The sequence below is a fragment of the Dunckerocampus dactyliophorus genome, chromosome 2 (genome assembly GCF_027744805.1).
Source record: "Dunckerocampus dactyliophorus isolate RoL2022-P2 chromosome 2, RoL_Ddac_1.1, whole genome shotgun sequence".
Taxonomy (NCBI): domain Eukaryota; kingdom Metazoa; phylum Chordata; class Actinopteri; order Syngnathiformes; family Syngnathidae; genus Dunckerocampus; species Dunckerocampus dactyliophorus.
The window spans coordinates 13,552,095-13,574,189 of NC_072820.1; the positions used below are offsets into that span (position 1 = coordinate 13,552,095).

Here is a 22,095-nt window from a genome sequence, read left to right on the forward strand (position 1 = left end):
TTTGACCCAAGAGCGGAGTTCTGGTCGGATTTCGGTGAGAAGGAACATAGTTCCGGTTAGTTCCTGGGGTCACTTAAGTAAAGAGTTTGGCTTCTCAAAACAATATGCATTCAAAAGAGTAAATATATTTGCATGACAAAACTGTTCACCGCTCACAAAAAAAGTCAGTCCTCTCAGTCGCTCGCCGTTATTTCCTCCCCGTTCGTATCACTACGCACTCTCGCCTGTCCATTGCTGTGTTTCTTCATGCGCGGATAGAGACTGCTCGTGCATGTAAACACTGTGGAACACGCACACAACAATGGACAGGCAAGAGCGCGTAGTGATACAATGAAATAGTGTTATAACTTTTCAAATCTCTCTGACCCATCTAACAAGCCAGCCTCTCTGCGGTTCAATGAAAAAATGCCTCCGCATTACAGCATTTATGGTAATCACAATTTCATAGTTGATGCATTGACATTCACTGCTAAAACATTAGCTTTCTTTCATGTATATTCTTGACTGACAATTAATGGACAACTAATGGAATTTCTGCACATTAACAGCACAAGAAAGCAGTGACCTATGCCAAGGCTTTAACACTTTCATTGCAAAATCAATGAGAGAAAAACTCTGGTCAGGAACTGGGTCTACTTTCAGCCATAAAGATCCATTACAAGCACAACAAATTACAAGCAGAAGTGAAGAGATCTAAAGGACATTTGATCACTTATCATGTCATGTTCAATTCTGTCCTGGCTGCTCAGAACAATATGGCTAAGATGATAATCATTATAATAATAGAAGAATTATTTCTACACTGGGAAGTCCACTGCATTATGTCACTATTACAAATGAGGTTAGCAGTTCAACTGTATAGTAGAGTGACAACAATTAATCGATTATCCAATTAATCAACAACTATTTTGGTATTCGATTAACAGTTTTTAATTAAAAAATGTAAATATTCTCAACCTCACTTTTTTAATGTCCTTAGCCATCCATGAAAGCAGACCTGTTATCTTTGTGTTTAGACAGAACAAGATATTCACAAACTTCAGCTTTGACTTTGGAAAACAGTGATCAACGTGTTTCCTCTTTTCTGATACAGTATTTTACAGACCAAACCACTAACTGTTCATATTCATTTGGTCAGTCGAGGGCCTAACCTATTACTCAATTAATCAAAACAACAAGCTTTATTTATAATAACTGACCTAGAAAATAATCGTTGGTTGCAGTCCTACAATACAGTATATCAAAACCTTTAGCAAGGAAGTGTCACACAAAGAAAGGGACCAGCCCACACCAATGAAAAGGAAATGTAATATGTTCATCTACTGCAATAACGAGGCCAATCACAAGTAGTAGAATGATATGCACTTTCTCAAATGCACACATTATCTCATCATGCAGGACACCAGTTGCTCATCACTCATCACTGTGTCACCTCAGCCTCCGCGTTCTCTGAAGTATCATGGAACTGAAAGGCCTCTCTTTACAGCACATTATTCCCCCATTACAATGTAGCAGCTTCTACTTCTTAATGGTTTAAGACAGCATGAGGTAGAACCAAAAAGAAAAAGGTACTGTCGTCTTAAGATCTAGTACCATTGACATGGAGGTTCAGGCTTAGCAACCCACAGCATTCAAAGGCCCCCCCCCGGGAAAAGCACCAGTGGGGGGGGTTTGACATGTGAGCACCTGGGATGCATAGCGATATATGAGAGCGGGCTGACAATACCTCCTTCTGATACCCGGGCTAAAGAGGCAAGATGAGAACGCTAATTGGGAAGCCAGTGAGCGTTTGATGTTAAGCGCAAAAAAAGGTGAGAGCCGATTGTGGCGGACAGAAGCAAACACACACACACACAGGCACACACCATGTGGTTCGCGTGCAACTGTGTTTATGTGAATTTCAATCACCAATTATCTTGCAGGGACTCCCAACTGTTTTGTGGCCCTGGGTTTTCCTGTTCATTTGTACCACCGCCTGAATAATGCCAGCTGGAAATGAAGGGGGATATTTCACATTCAGAGCTCGACTCTCGCTTTCCTTTACACTCTCATCGTGCTCGCACAACACCACAGTCATGATAGAGCAATGATAGAGCCTGTACTCTACACTATTTAAAAAAAAATATATATATATATATAATATAAAAATAAAAAAATATACACATACTGCAAATGCTGTTATCAGCCTGGCCGTTTATTTACTTAAACCCCAAATTGATGGAACATTAATTACAAGCATGGGATAAGTGACATGAGGCTGTCATTTCCAAATGTAAAAAGTAAAACAACTTTATTTTATCAACTTTAATCATGACTTTGGACTGCATGAGAGAGTAAAAAGGTAAACATAACTCTCTCTGAGCACATGGTCATTATATTATTTATTTTATTCTCAAGTACCGTATTTTCCAGACTATAAGTCACTAAAGAGTAAAAGTGGCACCAGCCAAAAATGCACAATAAAGAAGAAAACATATAAGTCGCACTAGACTCTAAATTGCATTTTTGGGGGAAATATATTTTATAAAATCAGATACCAAGGACAGACATTTCATCTTTAAACGCAAGGCTAAATAGGTGTATGTTAACGTAACGTGAATAGGTGTTATGTTAACGTAGCATATTAACAGTTTTCCAGATAACTATAGCCTAAAACAACATAACATAACTAGTGTATTTGCAGCTTGTAATCTGCAGAATATCATTTTCCTTTTGGGAGCATTTGTGCTCCATCCTTCTCAGTTGTCTTTATAACATTTTCAGTGGTACAGGAGTGATAGGAGAAGAAAATACTGGCACAAAAGCCTAAAGTGCCCTCGTGTGGCTGACAGTATTAAAAAAACATATATAAGTGGCTCCGGAGTATAAGTCGCGGGACCAGCCAAATCATTAAAAAAATGTAGAGACCGGAAAATACGGTATACTGCACTGCACAGCAGCAACAAAACCAATGTTGTAATTGCAGCAAGAACCAAATTGCGCAGCCAGCATTATCACTGAGTTCATTGTAAACAACAGTATGGCAAGTATAACACCCATAAGTTACACACCAACAGCTGAGTTGTGGTAGCAACACTTTCAAAGTGCATGCAGAGGTAGACAAAGCTAATTATAGACTGCTGCAGTTATTAGCATTTGTAGACCACGCACGCAGTGACTATAGGAAACTGCGGTTAATTAAATAGAGGCATTAATTGGACCAATTGCCATATTACTAACTAAGCTAATTAATAATTAATTAACTGATTCTGAATGTCTTTCTGTGCCATGCTAGTATCGTATTGGGCAGATAAACGCTGCTTCAAACTACTTTAGTTGAGAGTGAATCAAATCGAATGAAAGATTTCAATAAAATTAACAATAAATTGACGAAAAGGATTTGGAATTGGAAAAAAAATGTGTTAAAAGTCACACAAAAAACCCTGTTGTATCATCATCATACATGTTGTCACGTGATCTGCTTTTGTGCTTCAGGCTTTTTTGCAAGCGGTGTTAATAGAACAAGATTGACTTCACTAGGAAATGGCATTCTGTTTATTTTCGGGACAAAAAAAGTGTCTCGCTCAGACAAACGTTCATTAGCTGTGCCCATTGTAAAAGGTCACAAATGATAACAAGTGGATGGCATTTCTCATTGAATTACGTGAGATGGGATTCTATAATTGCTTATTTAAACCATGATATTTATGCCTCAACTTTTACTAGTAGCCTTTACATGAGATAGCAGCAGTACTGTACGTAAAGAAGCCAACTTATTGAGCTGCTGCCCTGCCGCTACTAAAAAGCCTCTGCTACCTCATGACGTACATCATGATATGACAGAAAGATGGACATATACAGTTTAACGTTTATATACCTGATATACCTTGTTTATTGTGGTAAGTGAATTTCCACGAAGTAGGATTCCTTTCCTTTTTTTACAGGTAAGCAAAGTAGTCGATATCATTCAGTAATTCACAATTCAATTCATCCATCCATCCACTAGGGTCGCGGGCAATTCAATTCAATACGGCAATAAAGATCATTTACACATAATTCCTCAAGAGTTGTGTACATTACCTGAGTACCGGTAATACAGTATGTCAGTCAAAGTAGCTACATAGTGTTCGTCAGACACCTAGTTCATGTATTAGCATTTGCCATCAAACATTACAAATATACAAGAAATTTAAATGATGATGCAAAAGACAATGCAGCCCAAGGCAAGACAACATATTAAAAAGGTTTCAGCAATGCACACATTTTCCAATTGATCATGAAAAAGTAGTTTCACAACCAAAAGTGCAGAAAACACGCGTTTCTATATTGGATTTCAGTTCGCTGAGTTAGTTTATCCGTAACCGGAATAATAAGGATGAGCGTTGCATCTCCGTGTGTAGCTTGTGACGTCTGTTCACCACTTCATCTTTGCCAATAGCGAATCAGGAGGGGAGCTTAAAGTCAGCTGACTGATGTCATGTGATATCTACAAAGTGACGTTTTAAGTAATGGGCACCGCTGGTCTAACCACTACTACACTTATTACTAACTCATTATTTTTCTTAGTACATTGCCTGTACTCACTCATTATCCAACTATGTTTCTGTCGACCGTTAACCCTTTCATCAGTTACTATTTTATATTTATTATTATTTATTATGACTGTTATTTAATATATTTATGGTGACAACAACCTTGATCTATGTTACCACATTGTTATATTACCTTATCATTTTTCTATGTATTTTGAAAAGTGGCAAAGAGTACATTTGGAATACAGGAAGTGAACAAATGTATTGCAACTGATGTGAAACGGACAGGGGGTAGGATTAAATAAGTTTGCTTCTTCCTACCCCTTTTTGGGCATGTACAACTGTGAACTGTATGTGATTGTATTCCAATGTAACTTGTATGCATGTTCAAAATAAATTAAAACCATTACTGCTGCTGTTGGGTTGAATTATGAACTGCACGGACCAAAACACACCACAACAGGCTCCTGTCTCAACCTGTTTCATAATTATAAAAAAAAAAAAAAATTGATGTTATTTGATGTCAGCAACATGCCCCACCCGGGCGGGCAGCACTTCTTTAAAAACTGTTTAATCCTGACTCAGATGCAATCTTTTCTCTGCGAGTACAAGTAAGGAGAAAACAAACTTGGATGCCCTGCTGATTTTGCCCTGCATCTTAATAATGCAGGAGAGGCCTTGATGCAGCTGATCTCCATTCCACTTGTTTCCTCATGGCACAGTATACCAGAAACAGATAAGCATATGGTTATCATTTGTACTTACAATATCAGACACTAAACTACAGTAAACCTGGTAGGTATGATGCTGCCATCCAAGTTGCTCTGAGAATCTTTAGATTAAATGGTGCCATGCTGCAGCAATAAGGTCGATATTGTTGCTTTAATACAACGGGGCAATAACAGAGCTACGCAATATTTCTTATTAGCTCCAGTGCAGCAGCTGTATACTCTGGTGTCATAACCGTGTTGGCATGCATCGGAGAGAAGGCAATCTGGTAACTGCAGCTACAGAATGAGTTGTTCTTTAATCCCACAGACGGACAGGGCGCTGAGTAATCAGACCCCATATCTGCGGTTAAAGCTACAATCAGTCCGGTGTAGAGCGGAGAGAAAAATCTCTCACACAAGACGAGTGAAGGAGGGGATATTTAAAGGGCTACGCTCTCCCAATGATGCACAGGGAACACAAGAAGTGAATGAATGCCAGAGATGCTGCAATGTTGCCGCACATTCCCGTGGCCCCTCATGCTCGCTCTGCCCCCCGTTCCCTCCCTCCATCCCTCCGGCGGCCCTCCTCCTTTCCTTTTGTTTCGTTTAAAATTTAACAAGGCCTCTAACAGTGGAGAGCCGAAGTGGGCATCCGGGGTGTTTTGGCTCAGCTTCATGTCACATGCAGGGGCCATGTGAACGCTGTGCCATGGGTGGGGGGGATATTTGGGAAGAAGTGGACCACAACTGATTGGTAGCTGATGTAAAGTTAACACAACAAGCAAACAATTGGATCTGTTACGTTGTAACTACTAAAATTTACAAAGATAATACAATTTTAGAATAGGGATGCCCCGATCCATATTTTTTGGCTTATAATCAGTTAGTTATATTTTTTGGATAATAAAGTGTTGTTACAAACATGAATTTGTGGAATTGAACATGTTTATGAAAATAGCTCTTCAAAGCATTAAAAATGCAAACAAATTATTGTTGAATTTACTTTTTTGTTACACAGCATGACCAACAATATTGTTGGCTTTTGTAAGAAACCTCTGCGAGTCAGGTCCCTAATCCAATAAAAGATACATCCAATAAAAAAAAGACCATCCAATAAAGCATAAAATTGGGAAAAAATGGGCATGCAAAATACTTTCAGGGTAGGACTAATCATTTGACATGGTTATAGCTCAATTTGTGATGTGATTCAGAATACATGACATTTTTTTGAAACAAACTCTCTTCAGCGCAATAGTAATTTATTGACTGTCCCGAGTGTAAACAACCAGCGGTTAGAGCAGCATTTCCCGTGCGAGCAGTGGCGGAGTCAGAAATGTTACATTGGTGTGGCCAAGATGAAACCATTACTCACTTAGTGGTGGCAATAAGTCGATACCTGAAATGTCTAGATGGCCAGTGGGGTGGCTGGAGAGTGACCTAGGGTGGCCACAGCCACCAATGGCCACCACGTAGCTCCGCCACTGCATGCAAGCTCACTGCACAATGACACAGCAGTCCGGGCACAGTGAGGGGGAACTACCGCTGTAGCTACGGAGCCGAAAGTCCAACGTGACACTAACTTCACCACGGTACATCACGGACAGGTCTGCATGGTGGTGTTGCGTTTTCTTCTTCTTGCGGATGGAGTCGAGTGGCAACCAGCTTTGAGGCGCATTATTGCACCTACCATGTTGGAGTATGGCTCAGCGTTATGGACGTGATACGGCAACCGGATCGGCCCATCTCATGGTGGAAGCAGATATTATCCGATCTTCAAAATACAGCGGATCGGCAGCCAAACCCGATCCTGAAGATCGGATCGAGACATCCCTATTTTAGAATGCTGTGTGGAGATATACAGATTCTGTGCATTGTGCTGAAGTGCCCTTTAGCAAGAAACAGACTGCCACAGAGGGTGTAAATGGGCTATTTCCTTCCACAGCGTGCTAAATGCAAAAGCTGTACAAGTGCTGTGTAAAGTGCTCAAACCACTATACCTGAGAGGGCACAAAAGTCTCCTTGGAGCTCTGCTATAAATGTATAAATGTAACCGATCACTGTAAAAGGTCCCCTACTATGCAAAATTGACTTTTTAACGATGTTGTAACAGTAATGCATCTCTAGAGCCTGTTTATGAGCACAAAATGGAAACAAAATCTATCATCACACACACTTGTTTGCACCACTTTTGAGAAAAGGTGTGCAAATGGTCGCTTTTGAAGTTCCGGGTTTCATGGCCTCATCTTCCTCAGTGTTTCCCCTAAATTTATGGTGGAGTGGCGGGCCTACAGGGGCATCGACACAAACACGCACACGTAATAAAATAAAATAAAATTAACTTAAATTTTTTGGAGGGGAAGGGGAAATGCTGTTCCTCAGGGACATGATACCAACAGTGACCCACCCCTAGCTACATGAGGACACCCAGTGCATTCGCCCACCAATTCATTGAGGAAAAGAAAAGAAAACCAACAATAACCTTAAAAAACAGGCTTCGCTACAAATCTTTAAATAAATCCTGGTGCCCTGCCTACTTTTGGTTGTAGGTTTGATCATTTTGTTTGTCCTCAGCAAACGAGCTAATCTAGCATGATGCTTGCTGTTAAAATGTGACTACAATTTTTTTGGAGGTGCACGTCATCCTGGATTTGGAGGGAAAGGAGCAAGCCGGCCTACGCGGGCGCTGTGATGCTGTAGCATAATGAAGCCTTTACACTGGTTACAGCACATTCCAGCATCAAGGGTAGATTTTAGCCAATACACACACTACAACTATTGTGGGACCTCTGGGACTTATCTAAATTGTTGAAAAATACTATTATAGACAACCTTTTACTGTATATGTTGTACCTCAAATAGTGCCTCCAATCAAATCTTGATCCGTTTTTTTCCCCCCCGAAGAACAATAATATCAGGTGGCAGTAATTACCTTTATCATGACTCGGGGTGTCCCGATACAACTTTTTCACTTCTGATATTGCAGACTTGAGTATGGGCTGATACTGATATGCGCAATGAGGTTGGCCATATTAAACTTCCCCGGTTGTGTATCAACACAGGAAATTTGTGGAAGTTTTGCACTCAGCTGCAGCATCTTTTTTGGAGATTAAGAAAAAATACTGCCCCACCTGCTGTTAACACGTTAGCACCCACCATTGTTGTGATCACATGGGCTCTATCCGAGCGCTGCTGGATAGAAGAGCTGGAGAGAAGTCTGGAATAGAATGCTTGTATTGGAGTGCCAATATCAGAGATTTTAGATGCAGGACGATATAATCCGATACTCGTTTTTTTTGCTGATATCGTACAGACATCCAATATCAATATCGGATTGGGAAACCCTTAATCATGACTGTTTCCACTCTATGCTGTGGTACACATTATCACAGCAGTCACATGGGTATGGCATTTGTAATGCTGAAGTTTACAGTTTTAATTGTGTAAATTATTCTTATGATGGAAATTTTTGACCTAGTAGATTACTAAGAATAAATTTCATATCGAATGGCTTTGTGATATTGTTGAAATAATCTATATATGCTATCTTAATGACGCTGTATAAGTGGACAAAAAAAAAAGTAGGTCATTTTTTATAATGCACAATTTATAAGGCAAACAACTTGCGTACATTTGTCCACACTAATTCCCAATCATTCAAGTCACACTGGCCAATGAGGAAGTGTCATTCCGGTATTTCAGCATTCTTCAAAAGGGGATGACCTTTGAACCAGGAGATTTCAGATCAGCAACCCTGCCCCCATTTGTGTCAGAGCAGAGTCCATAGAGACATGACAAGCTCTTGCTGTACAAACGTTATCTATCTGTGTGCAGATGACACACACAAAGATTCTGTGACAGTTTGGTCACACCCAGAATTCAGTTCAGAGCAGCTTATTTTCGAATCATTGATTTTTGGGCTTTTGTTCCTGCCAGCCAACAACCCTCTGACAATTATTTTATGTGTGAAGAAAACATAATTCTAAAGTTAAAGAGCATCACAGGCGTGATTTATATAAAAGAGCAGCACCGAAGTACGTCTTTAAAACAATTTTTTTTTTTAACTCCCATCAAGCAATTGACAGACTTGTGGAAACAGGCCGCATGCAGCCTAATCGGAATTTTTGGGCCCCCTTTAATGCCAAGCGCTGCAGATGTTGTGTGGTATTAGGCTGTGCTGCTGCTGATCAAAGCGGTGGCGAAAAAAGAGCCCCCTGCTGACCCGCCTCTAATCCACCCCCCTCTCGCGAGTATCAGGGGCCTGTGCTCAGCTCGGGGACGATGTGTGATACTCCATGACCCCGCGGGAAGGGTAACCTTTTCGGAGCGGTTGCGCACAAGCGCCATCCACCCTTGTTTGACAGACAGATGAGAGGCAGGACAGAATTTTCCACGGGACATAGACTAAAAATCACAGTTGGATGGATTGGCCTTTTATCAATGTTCTTAAGGCACAGTGGTGACCACTCATTGTTCAGAGGAATAGCAAGGAGTGATAAAGAGAGATACAGGAAGATAAATGCAAACTGTCAGATGGTGTGCGGGAGGAGGAGAGCTGAGTAGCGATAGCGAGCGGAGAGGAAGGGGGATCGATCATGGGAGAAATTGAGAACAGGAGCAAGAAGAGAGAAGTGGCGGGTGGTAGGATGTCAGCCAAGGAGGCAATCTCTGTTTGACAGAAAATAGGCCCCCTGGCTCTCGCATCCCGTCCTCACGGCCTCAGTAGCCATTCATGGAGAGAGATACACACTTTTCATTTAAAAGGGATAGATTTGATTTTTTGACATAAAGTTGTATGACATCCCATCAGCATTGTAGTCCATTAACAGCGACTTACCCTCCACTTGGCCTCCTAAGTCCAGTTCTGGTCAGATTTCTGTGGTGAAGAATGCAGTTCCACTTAGTTGCTGGGGACAATTAAAGTAAAGGGTTTGGCTTCTCAAAACAATATGCGTTCAAAAGATTAATACATTTGCGTCACAAAAATGCCTTCTCAAAAAAATCAAACCTCACAAAACGCTCGCCATTATATTTGTCTCCCGCCGTATAGCAGCGCACCGTCGCCTGTGCATTCATGTGTATGTGGCGAAGACACTCGTATCTTCTTCTGCTGTGGAACACGCACACGGCGCTCTGTCGTTCTGTGAGGTCTGATTTTTTTGACAAGGCATTTTTGTGATGCAGATGTATTACTCTTTTGAACGCATATTGTTTTGAGAAGCCAAACTCTTTACTTAATTGTCCCCAGCAACTAAGCAGAACTACGTTCTTTATCACAGAAATCTGACCAGAACTGGACTTAGGAGACCAAGTGGGGGGTAAGTCACTGTTAATGGACTACAATGCTGATGGGGATGTCATACAACTTTATGTAAAAAAATCCAAACTGTCCCTTTAAGAGCACTTCCGCCGCACGTGAGGCCGCCACGTGAAGGGACATGCATAATTCCATTCTTTGATTGCACATGTGCTCACTTTGATCTCAGGCACGCACACTTAAAAATAAATAAAATAAAAATAAAAGCGGATAGGGACACACAGGCATATTGAATTTGAGCTGTGGAACGTGTGAAATCTGATTACACAATTACATAACGACTCAGCGACGGGCCCTTTAGAAAGACCATTAGATGTTGATGTCAGGTGAGGACATGGATGGGAGGATGTGTGATGGTGTCTTGCTTGGTAAACTCCATCAGCTCATAAAAGCAAATGCTGATATACAGACTCACAGAAAAAAAAAATGCCTGAAAAGTTGTAGTATTATGCATAACTTCAGCCTAGTGCCTTTGGTTTCGCTTTTTCTTCAGCTTTTCCGTACATCACCACAGAAGGGCATGTTTACCGCAAAATAGCAATAGTCGTACGCGCGTCTCTGTCCTTGCTAAGTGCAATGTACAGTTGCAAACACTGATTGCGAGTGTAGCTATATCGACAATATCTTTGTATCGATAATAACAAGACAACACGCACAAAAAAAAAAACGTACATGAAGAGAATTGCCCCCCCAGACACACACAGTAATCTTCCCTCTCCGCGCATCAAGCATCCTTTATTCATTAACAGATACGGTAACAAAAAAAAAAAACATACTATTGCTTTGATGTTTACTTCATAGCAGTTAACTCCTCTTTACACTTGCATGACAGGAATATTAAAAAATGTGACGCAAGTCAGCCGGCATGCTTCCGTTTTCATTTACATACCAAAATGCACCATTAATATTATACAGTGATTAACTTCTTCATGACAGTTAAGTTAAATGTTACTTAAAACATTTCCTCCACAGTAATTAAAGCGTTTATGATGCAGACAGTTTGACTATCCAAATGTAGGTTGTTTGGGAGAAATATGCAACAGTTTGGATTATGGTCAGCATTTAAGGTCCCACTGTACGACTAAAGTGATGTAAAGGGATCCTTCCTAGTGGCCATTCATAAAAAGTAAAACAGTGCTGTGATATTCATAGTCCTGGTCAGGGAGATGCAAGTGCGAGTACAATTTCCTCTTGAGGGCTGCACAAATAAAGACACACAAGAAGGCTCAAAGATGACAGACTGAGTGGTTTTCTCCACTTTAACAGATACCAATGAGCCAGGCCGGGGAGAAAGCTGGGAGCTTCATTAAGCCTTTAAAACCCTGCAAGAGTCCTTTAAGTCATCACGTCAGCAGCACTGCCTCCTTGGAGAAGGCCCGAGAAAAGAGTGGAGGGATGTGGTCAAGCTTTTACAGTAATTGAACCATCGTTGTCTTTTTAACATGTCTTGTGTCTACAAGGAATAAAGACGTTAGTAGCAGACTCACTTTCCTCGCCACCTAATTAATATGAGTGAGACGGCAGCAATTGAAAAGCAGAGTCGCAGCTATCCAATTACCACAATGCAACATTACTTTTCCATGATGCCATTTTGGCTATATTGATTTTGTGTTCATTCCAATTTTGACTGCATTGAATGTCTTAAGGAGACCTATTATGTGCATCTATTACATGTGGCCAAATGCAAGCACAGGCTGCACAAGGCAATAAAGCAGAGACTTATTGTGTGCAAATATGCATCACAACAACAGCAAGCCAATAGCAATGAAACTGAAATATGTTTGGAGAAAAGCAAATCACGGTGCAATAAAAAGAATATAAATTTTAACAGCTGTAACAAGCAGGTAAAATTAGTACAGGGCCATGTTTCATCAGATAGCTCTGCTTTTATTAGTTTTCGCATTAACCATTTCCTCGTGCCAAGTACTGCAAACATGGGAATTACCTGAAAACCTTTTTAAAACTCTCATCTAGTCAGACTTCACAGAAGCAGAGCTATAAAACCAGTGTGGCACTGAACAGGAATTAATAACTGGATGGTTTCTAGGCCAGTTTTCGCCAGTGGTCATTAATTCTCCTCATAAAAACAGGAGGCCAAACGTTACAAGAAAGTGCAATTAAAGAGCAAAAGAATCAGCTTTAATAAGTGTGAGTAGAGAGCATAATGCAGTGGCTGCGAAGTGGTGGCGTGCCCGGATGAGATGTGTTTGCAAAGCAGAGTAGGCTAATGAATCTAAATTATTTAGCATGCCGCTTTGGCTTGGTAAGGAACTCAAGGTCCTCGCCCCCTTGGGAAACCTGGTGCCAATGTGTGTTAAGGTTCAGTATGCCATTTCCTTTTCTTGCAAATCTACACACACACGCGCACACACACACACACGCACGCACACACACAATTACTGCTATGTTTGGGAACCATATAAGCAGTGGACTCCGGTGTTGAATCTCATTAGTATGTGACACTGCCATGTATACTATTCTTTTCACTGCATAGGAGATTAAACCACAATTTAGGAAAATCCAGTTGGATCTAAGGATCAACAGGTTGGTCTATAAATTTTGTTTGCCGTGCACAGTAGAGAATAAAACAGAGCTACTAAATACAACATGGAGCAAAACTGGCCTTTGTTTCTGGACTATCAGGTGACACCCATCCATCCGTTTTCTGTTGTGCTTGTCCTCATTAGGGTCACAACTGAGCTGGAGCCTATCCCAGCTAACTTTGGCAAGAGGTAGGGTACACCGTGGACTGACCGCCATAACGACAAACAACCATTCACATTCACACCTAGTCTCCACTTAGCCTAACATGCATGTTTTTTTTAATGTGGGAGTACCCGGAGAAAAGCAACGCAAGCACAGGTGAAAACATGCACTATTCATAGCTTGTGAGGCTAACATGCAGTCCAACAACAAATAGTCCGTTTTAAGGAGGTGTTGCAGGCCAATTATCATCCTTTGTGCAGTATACCAACATGCTAACCACATATATGCTAGGGATGTCCCAATCTGATCTTCAGGATCGGAATCAACTGCCGATCCGCTGTATTTTGAAGATTGCATAACATCCACCATGCAGACATGTCCGTGGTGTGCAGTGATGACATTAGTTTCACGTTGGACATTGGTCTTTCGGCTCCATAGCTACAGCAGTAGTTTCCCCTCATTGTGCCCGGACTCCTGCGTGATTGTGCGGGGAGCTCACACGCAGTGGCGTAGCTACGCGGTGGCAAATGGTGGCCATGGCCACCCTTGATCACTCTCCGGCCACCCCACTGGCCATCTTAGAGCGGTATCAGGTATCGACTTATTGCCACCCCTTTGTGAGTAATGGTCTCACCTTGGCCATGCCAACGAAACATTTCTGGCTGAAGATAGTTTGTTTTTAAAAAATGTCAAATATTCTAAATCACACCGCAAATTGATCTATAACCATGTCAAATGATTAGTCCTTCCCTAAAAGTATTTTGCATGCCTATTTTTCCTTTTTTTTATCTTTTATTGGATCACAAAAGTCGAACAATATTGTTGGTCATGCTGTGTCACAAAAAAGTAAATTCAGCAATACTTTGGTTGCATTATTTTTAATGCTTTGAAGAGCTATTTTCATAACCATATTCAATTCCACAAATTCATGTTTGTAACAAAAGCTTATTATACAAAAAAAAAAAAAGATGAAAGATCGGTACTGGACCGGATCGGATCGGGTTGGCAAAACTATTAAAAAATCGAATCAGAACGAAAGCCAAAAAATGTGGATCGGGACATCCCTAATACATGCTAAAGCAAAGGTTTCATCAGTTAACTAGCTGCAATCCAGTCATGCCTCGCTTGTTCAGAACCGTACGAGGACATAAAGCACCCCAACTTCTTAAGAGGAATTGAGCAACCAAGTATGCATGTATTAATTTGATCCAAGTGTGCGCTATTGTCCCCTGCACTGAGACTCTAATAATGCTGGTTGAGGCACTACAACAGGCTCCTGTGTGGGCAAGCACTGAGAGGAGCACTCGTCAGCCTGCCAAAGAGGACAGCGCCCCTTTGATCGGGGCGGTACTCTGTACATGTGTGCGTTTTACTGTTTTTGTGTGTGTCTATGCGGAGCGAAAGTGAGTTCTTTCATCTGGGCACAGCAAAAAAAAAATATGACCTCAACACCCCTCCACCTTCCTTTCAAAACGCAAAGTCAACCTGCCCTTTGTAGAGACCAATGCATGCACGTCCTGACCTAAAAAGTGAAGCACAAAAACAAAAGCTGCACAGTGCTCTTATTGAACAGCATAACAACAATACAATAGATACTGGACTTCCTGTATCAAAGGTCTCTGAAGACAAGGAGGCCCTCAGTGTGGCCGAGGGCTACAGTTGCAGCAGCTGCGCCTCAAGAGTCAGCCAGAAAGTCAGCTAAGGCTGACTGTCTCCCCTATCTGGCCTGGTCAACCATTCAAAGGAGGCTCAACATGTGTAAGAACCCTCCCTCCATCTCGCTGTACTTCCTCCGCAGTAAACATGCTTGACATTCTAAAAGGAGCCAGTGTACATTCCACGCATGCTTTCAACAGGGGCCAGCGACATGCGAAAGAGCACGCCGCATGTCACGAGGGCGACTGTGAACATATGAAAGTGCAATTCAATGTCCCTGTGTGCAGGGCTGAATAAGCATTAAGGCCTTGTGTGCAGAGTGGAGACGCCTTGGCGTTGAGTAGAGAGGAGGGAGGGAGGGTTGCTTTAGTGAGCACTCAGGTGACCAGAGTTAAGCCATCTCACATGGGACGTGAAGGCGTCGCCCTCAGAGGTGCGTCAGGGTTTTTATTTGTCGGCTGTTATGGCACGGCTGACTGTGCAGGCTCCGCCTCCCGCCTACATGCACCTCAATCCACATTGGATGCACTATGCATGAACCTGCCATAATACACCACCTACAGTGGATCCCCATGCCCCCTTGCATGCATTTCAAACAGGTTACATGGTGAAATATAGCAGCACTATGGGCTGTAAATACTGTGACAATGCATTGTTTCTTCAAGGTTTACAGATCTGGAGTGACAAAGCAGCATAATCATGGGTGACTAACGAATGTAAGCACAAACATTTTGTAACACAGGCAAGCGTGCAGTGTAGCCGACTGTATTGCAATCACTCCCTCAACAGTTTGACCAACAACTTTCGTGATAAACAATAGAAAGGCTACAGACTCATTCCCTTGAGTAGATTCACATGTCATAAAGGCGTGTGATGTAATTAATGCAATAGCTCCAGCACACACACAGTGGGGAACTGTAAACAACAAAAATGACATGCTGTAGATAAGTATAGATAAGGCTATGTATAGGCCTGTCCTATATGAAAGGTATGCTTAAATAACTTTTGGTGTGAGCTAGCACTATATAGAAAATAAAATTAAAGATCTTGACTTGAGTTTGTGGGGGTGGGGTTCCCCCTAATATGCATGCAGTTATACACCAGTAAGTTAGAGGATGACATGGTGCGCTTCTGTGCACTGACATCATCTGTAAACAAGACAAACAGCTATGATTCATATCTCTGGATGGACTCCAAAAAGTGTTACAGCCCAGAATACTCATTATGGTGCCCTTGACAACTTTGGGCAATGGAAATTAGGGGTGTAACAATTCATCTACTACATCGGTGTATCGATTTCATCCATTCTGGACGACATATATCGATCTAACATCGTTTAAAAGGTAATCAATCGATTGCATCAATACTAGGAAATAAAGCATTGGATTTAAGCATGGCAGGCTTCATATGGATGCGTTTTTGTTTTGTTTTTTTAGCACTTTTAATTATAAAGATGTTCAACGTTACTCGATTCAGTCTGCCTGTCTGTTACGCCATTGCCACACACCAACAGACAACAAAACGTAGCATGGCGGATAGTAGCAGACAAGCCAGTGAGCGAGAAATAATTAAGCCACCATTGTGGTCCAGCGTGTGGAAACACTTTGGCTTTTGCAAAAAGGGAGATGTTCTAAATAAGTCGCTCGCTGTTTGTAGAACACAGAAAGGTAAAAAAAAAAAAGCAACATGACAAATCTCTCCAACCACCTACTACGGCACCATGGGATTTCATACAGCGCTGACCGTCCAGGCACCACTCGTTCCCGCTAGGGCAGCAGTGCAAGGTAAGGTCAGCTCTTACTGCACTGAAAATGAGAGCAGAAAAGATTAGCCTCCTGTTAATTCTGCCTGAAGTGTTAGTTGCACTTTATTCAAATAAAATGTGAATACATTTGTAATTAATTGTTGTTTACTTGTTTATTTATATCCATAATTAATTTATCTAGGAAACTTCACCTGCACTGTCTAGTATCCAGGTTATTTCACAGTCACATTGGTTGAATTTTTGACTAAAAAGTTACTGAATTGATTTAAAGTTACTGAATTGTTTCGGACTGTATCTTTCTAAATTAACCAATATTGTCCTTGAATCGTAATGGCAACCACGAATCATGATACGAATCGTTACACTCGGAGTGTAACGATGGAAATCACATTGTTACTTATGGCCTGTCCATACGAAAACAATTTCTGTTCAAAACCGTATTTTATCATCTTTCATGTAATTTATGAGTAGTTTAGCTTGTGATGGAGCCGATTCAATTCGGTATCAGGATCCAGTTTCCATACCAGCGTAAGGCACTATGGATGCTCCGTTCAGGGTTTTATGCTGCCGATTCCGATCATCCATAAGTGAAATCGTCTGATACCAATCACATGGATTAACTGTAAATTTCTTTATGTATCTATGATGGGTGGTGTACAGGGGGGAAAAGTTAGGACAATTCCAAGGTGCCCTGACTGCCAAAAAATAGGATTACTCAAAAATACACGGGGGCAACATAATTTGTTTTTCCCATGGGGCCCAGAATTCCTGGCTGCACCCCTGCTATTGGCGATATGGTATAAAAAAGGAACATAAAATCACCTTAACAATCACGTTCTAAGAGATGCTTTTGAGTCTAGGAACGCCATCTCTTCTGGAGATATTTTTCTATTTGTTTGGTAAAATAAACATGTTTTAGGCAGTTAAATGAAGGTCAAGGGGACCTCTTATACTAATTTTTGGGCCTTTGGATTGAGTTCTGGACTTCGTATTGGCCCATGTTCACAAAACAGTCCCGTGTGAAATGCCTTTGACAGATGAGCATATTTTTCTCTTGCTGGCCGGGAATCAGCAACTCCAAACACTTCTGCCTGATGCTTGCCTCTTTAGGCACACCCGAACAAACATTTCCTGGGATCCAAAACACAATAAACAGAGCAGAGCGAAGCAGAGCGGGGGGAAGCCTGGGCATGCCCATATAAGGAAGTCCGGGTTGCATTGACGTCAATGGAACTCGGTGTTAAAAAAAAACACGCTGTAAAACAGTGTGCAGAGCCATCATTATCTCATTATCTGACGTGTTGGCGTCGTTTAACATGAGAATACAAGATTGTAACAACAATTATAGGTCAGAAAAGAGGGAAACCATAATAGGTCGCCTTTAAGTGTTTGTATTATTCAACATTTTTATGCCAATTTTTACACTTTTACTGCAAATGTATATCGGCTTCAAATATCGGTTATCGGCCTTCTTAACTACTAATAAGCAGTATCGGTCCTGAAAAACCCATGTCGGTCGATCTCCAATTGTCATATCATTTTCTTAATCAAATTGCCTTGATTAAAATTCTGAAAAATGTTGACTTGGGCTTGGCCACTTGATGGCGCCCCGGGGAAATGAAACACCATGAAGCTTTGTACCATGAGCAAACCAACTGGCCGGAATGCTTCAATGCTTTGAAGCACTGATTCTTCATTTCACCATCACTACAATCGCTCCGCCTGACACATGGCCGCACAAAACAAGTCCGTCATCTACACAACACAAATCTTTCAGGTCGCTACAATATCATACTTGCCTTTACAGAGGAGTTTATTACAGACTCATACAAAATCAAAAGCGATGTTAAGAGTTCTGCGTTGTCAAACTGCCTGAAGCTGAGAACGCATCAGGCTGAGCACGTGTGTGTGTGTTGCACCGCATGTGTGGAGGCATTTACGTTTGCTGACACTCTTCTATCTACATTTGCTGATATTCTTTTGGTGTGGTAATTGTGTCAGTATTGGCATATGTCGAAATTCAGGTATGAGGATCGGATCGGAAGTGAAAAAATGTGGTTTGGTGCATCCCTAAGTTTGCCCTGAGTGCAACTCGAAAAATTCCCTCCAGGCGCTCCTGAGACATTGCGGTCATAACACATGAGGAGTATGCGTGCACAGAAAGCATCAATGACAGTGAGGCATGATTAAGGAATTTTGACAGCACTTGCTTCCAGCAATGAAAGCTATTTTTTAACATTTAAAAAAAAAAAAAAAAAAAACAGGACAGCTCAGGTCACATGTGTGTGACTGTATGCATGGGCAGGCATGCATGTGATTATCTTCCGTAACCTCAAGTTCAGGACAGAAAGCAAAAAGAGAGCACCACCCCGTCACCTCCTTCTCACGTCCCTAAGCAAGTGGACACATTCGAAAGAGCAAATCTTCTCGAGCTGTGCAACCCAGCTTGGCAGGAAGTTAGTTATTCTGACAGTATTGGTGCTGCAGGCCAGTTGGACAGGCCCTGCACAGCATCTCAATGACCACAGAGGTCCGACTGAGGGAATTTCAAACCCTCCCGGCCATGCTGCCCCCACTCCTACTCTCCATCCAACCACAAGGCATTCAGCCTTTTTATGGGGGATGATAATGGAGCGAAAGCTGGACAGGGCCCCCGTGTCGGAGCGCCATAAGTTGTGGCGGAGGCTTTGTGGTGATGTCATGCGTGTCCATGGGAGCGCAGTGAGGCGATCGGGGTCGGAAGAAATAACACAAACAGTAAAGTCATTTTAAGGAATACCCTGCGTCTGAGTCTTACCACTGCAAGCTGAGCAGAACATTCCGTTTGCACTAGACTGTACACTTGCTAACAACCTGTTACAAGCGCTACAGGAAATGATCTGCAGTCAAACCTAGTGTAAAAAAATGTCAAAGTACATGAAAAATCATACCTGCATAGAAACGTAACAGGGAGCCCATTTCTGTGTTAAGCCCTTCCTCTTGAACTCTCCAAGGGTCCTTAAATCCAAGCTTAAAGAGAAAGTCATTCTGGATCTGCAGGGGCCTCTCATCTGGGCTAAGCCTCCTGACTGCTACGCCATGCAGCTGAACATACAGTGTGGGGATGGACTCGTCGCAGGAACTTCCATCCCGGTCAGAGGTCAGCGCTGACTTGTCAATACCGCAGTCTGGATCCTGGATGTCAGGTGTATTACATCTAGCACTATCCCTCGACAAAGAGCCTGCACTGCTGCTCGTCGGAAGGCCGTTTGTCACATCATTTCGACAGACTGTGCCACACTGCTTGTAGCTGGCACCATTGCTGTGGAGCTGGTTGATGGGATCCAGGCTCGTACTCGACGCAGGGCAGTCCAGCTCCAGCTCGTCTGAAGAACTGCCGTACATATCGTTGCCCTCTGTGGCACTGTCGAACGAAGGGCTGAGGATGGACGCATCCGTCCCCAGGATCATGTCATCACTGAGGGAGTCCCTGTGCTCGCTGAGTCGGGCCCCTGAGCTCAGGTCATCAAACGTGCTGCTCTCCACATCTGAGCCAGAATTGAGCCCGTAGCTGTCCACTCCATTCCTGTGCTCGGATTCATCATTAGGGGTATCCATGTTGGAGTTTAAATTTAAATCAGACAGTGAGCAAGTTATGTTGTCTTGGGACTCTGACTCTGGGGTGAAAAGTTTTCCATCCTGTTGCTTTTGCCTCTCATCTGCATTCGTCATGAGCAGCAGTCTCATCTTGTCACTCGCGTGACTTCCTAAATCTGTGGCTACAAGGCCGGACAAGTGGTCGTATTTCATAGTGGGGTCTTCGTTGACCTTGCACAGATTGTAACTGTACTCATACTTGACGCTGCAGTTGCCATTTTGGTCCAGCTTGGGGCTGTCTTTGCTAAAAATGCGCATAACAGAGCTCGACTTGCCGCAGAGTTTGTTCAGGCGAAGGGCGACCTCGCCGGCTGTGGTGTCCACGGTGCAGAGGACCGGCCTCGGATACGAGGACGTCAGTCTGTCGTAGACGTGGATGGCGCCTCGGTGGAGATCGGCTCGAACCCACTCGCGATCAGCCAGTTGTAGCTGCATGTTCTGCCGGTGCTTGAGGAGAGTCTTGCGGTCCAGACTCCGTGTGTGCAGAGACGCAGAGGACAGGGCCGAGCTCATCTTGGCACCACAGCAGGCGGTGGCCGTGACAGCCGAGGAGGAGGCGGCGCTGCTGGACGCAGCTGTAGCGGCGCTGAGGTTCCTCTTCAAGCGCCTGCGTCTTAGCAGCAGGGAGCCGGAGTTGCCGGATAATCCTCGACCGTTAAGCACCGCGATTCTGGTTGAGGGGGCGGCGTGGGAAAGACCGTTCCCATTCTTCGCATCTACGGGGGAGGGAGCTAGATGTCCTCCGCCGTCGTCGGCTGGAGTCCGGCGGCGACTGGACACTCCGCTGGGCTTCTTCGTTAACTTGTCGCCATCGTCAGCTGTAGCCTGCACACTTTCCATCTCTGCCAATGAAAAGTGCCCCTCCTGGAATAAATAACGGTGCGCACTTGGTTCCACCGACCGCGTCTACATTTAAAACCCGGAGTAGATTCCCATCAAAGGGGCGGTTTTGCTCACTTGTTCCGCTGGTAGTCATTCAACCCTCGCCTTCCTCCGTCGCTCCGAGGGAACATTTTTAACCGATTAAAGTCGCTGGGAAAGGAGGAGGCAGGGCGCGTAGGGACATATCAGGGCGGAGACGTGACTGTGCCTCCCGCTTGGTCAGAAATACACTGCTCGAATATGCAATGAACGTCGACCGACCTCCTACGCAAACGTTGGCTTGATATATAATTCATGAGGAGGAGTCAAGATGGCTTGCCTCACAACAACGCGGTGCATTGTTGGAAATGTATTGCAGCAACTGAGTGCAGTCAAGCTGTGTGGAAGGCGTGTAAACTACAACTCCCATGATGACAATTTATCCTTTATCAGTTTAGGTCAGGAGAAGCGGTTTGCGGAAGGGAATCTTCAAAGAGCTTTTATTTTAAAACCTGTGGACGCCGTTCAACGCAATCAAATTCACCTCTAATGTTGTGTTTTAAACCGTTTTGTCAGATACCTTTATCTAAGGACTACCCGCTCTTCTGTTGCATATAAGTCAAGCCCCAAGTTTGCAAACTGCTACTGTGTGGTATCCGTAACAAAAGTATTACGGTCCACAGTTCTCGGCAAAGCAAAGTTTGGTGGTGTTTCTTTAAGATGCATCAAAGCAAATGCAGTTGGACGCCATTTCGCAGTAGTGATGGGTCGTTCGCGAACGATCACGCTCTTCGAAGTATTACGACTGGAGTTGACTCTTTGAAGTGAACAAGCCTTTTTTGTCTTGTTTTTTTCCAGTTAAAGCAGCACGTGACTGCACAACGTGTGTGGCACCTTTGAAGGGTCTTTGAAGGCTTAGTTTTTTTGTCATAAATG

The 22,095-nt window shown here is 42.9% G+C and overlaps 1 protein-coding gene across 3 annotated transcripts in view; it reads right to left on the bottom strand.

Moving 5' to 3' along the window:
- phlpp1 (PH domain and leucine rich repeat protein phosphatase 1) overlaps nt 1-21,501 on the bottom strand; it is a 68,324-nt gene extending 46,823 nt beyond the window's left edge. For all 3 annotated transcript variants that reach the window (XM_054768226.1, XM_054768228.1, XM_054768227.1), the window contains exon 1: nt 19,593-21,501. In XM_054768226.1, coding sequence (XP_054624201.1) covers nt 19,593-21,138 — 1,546 coding nt within the window. In that variant the 5' untranslated portion in view covers nt 21,139-21,501. The remainder of the gene's footprint in view (nt 1-19,592) is intronic.
- Between the last annotated feature and the right edge of the window lie 594 nt (nt 21,502-22,095).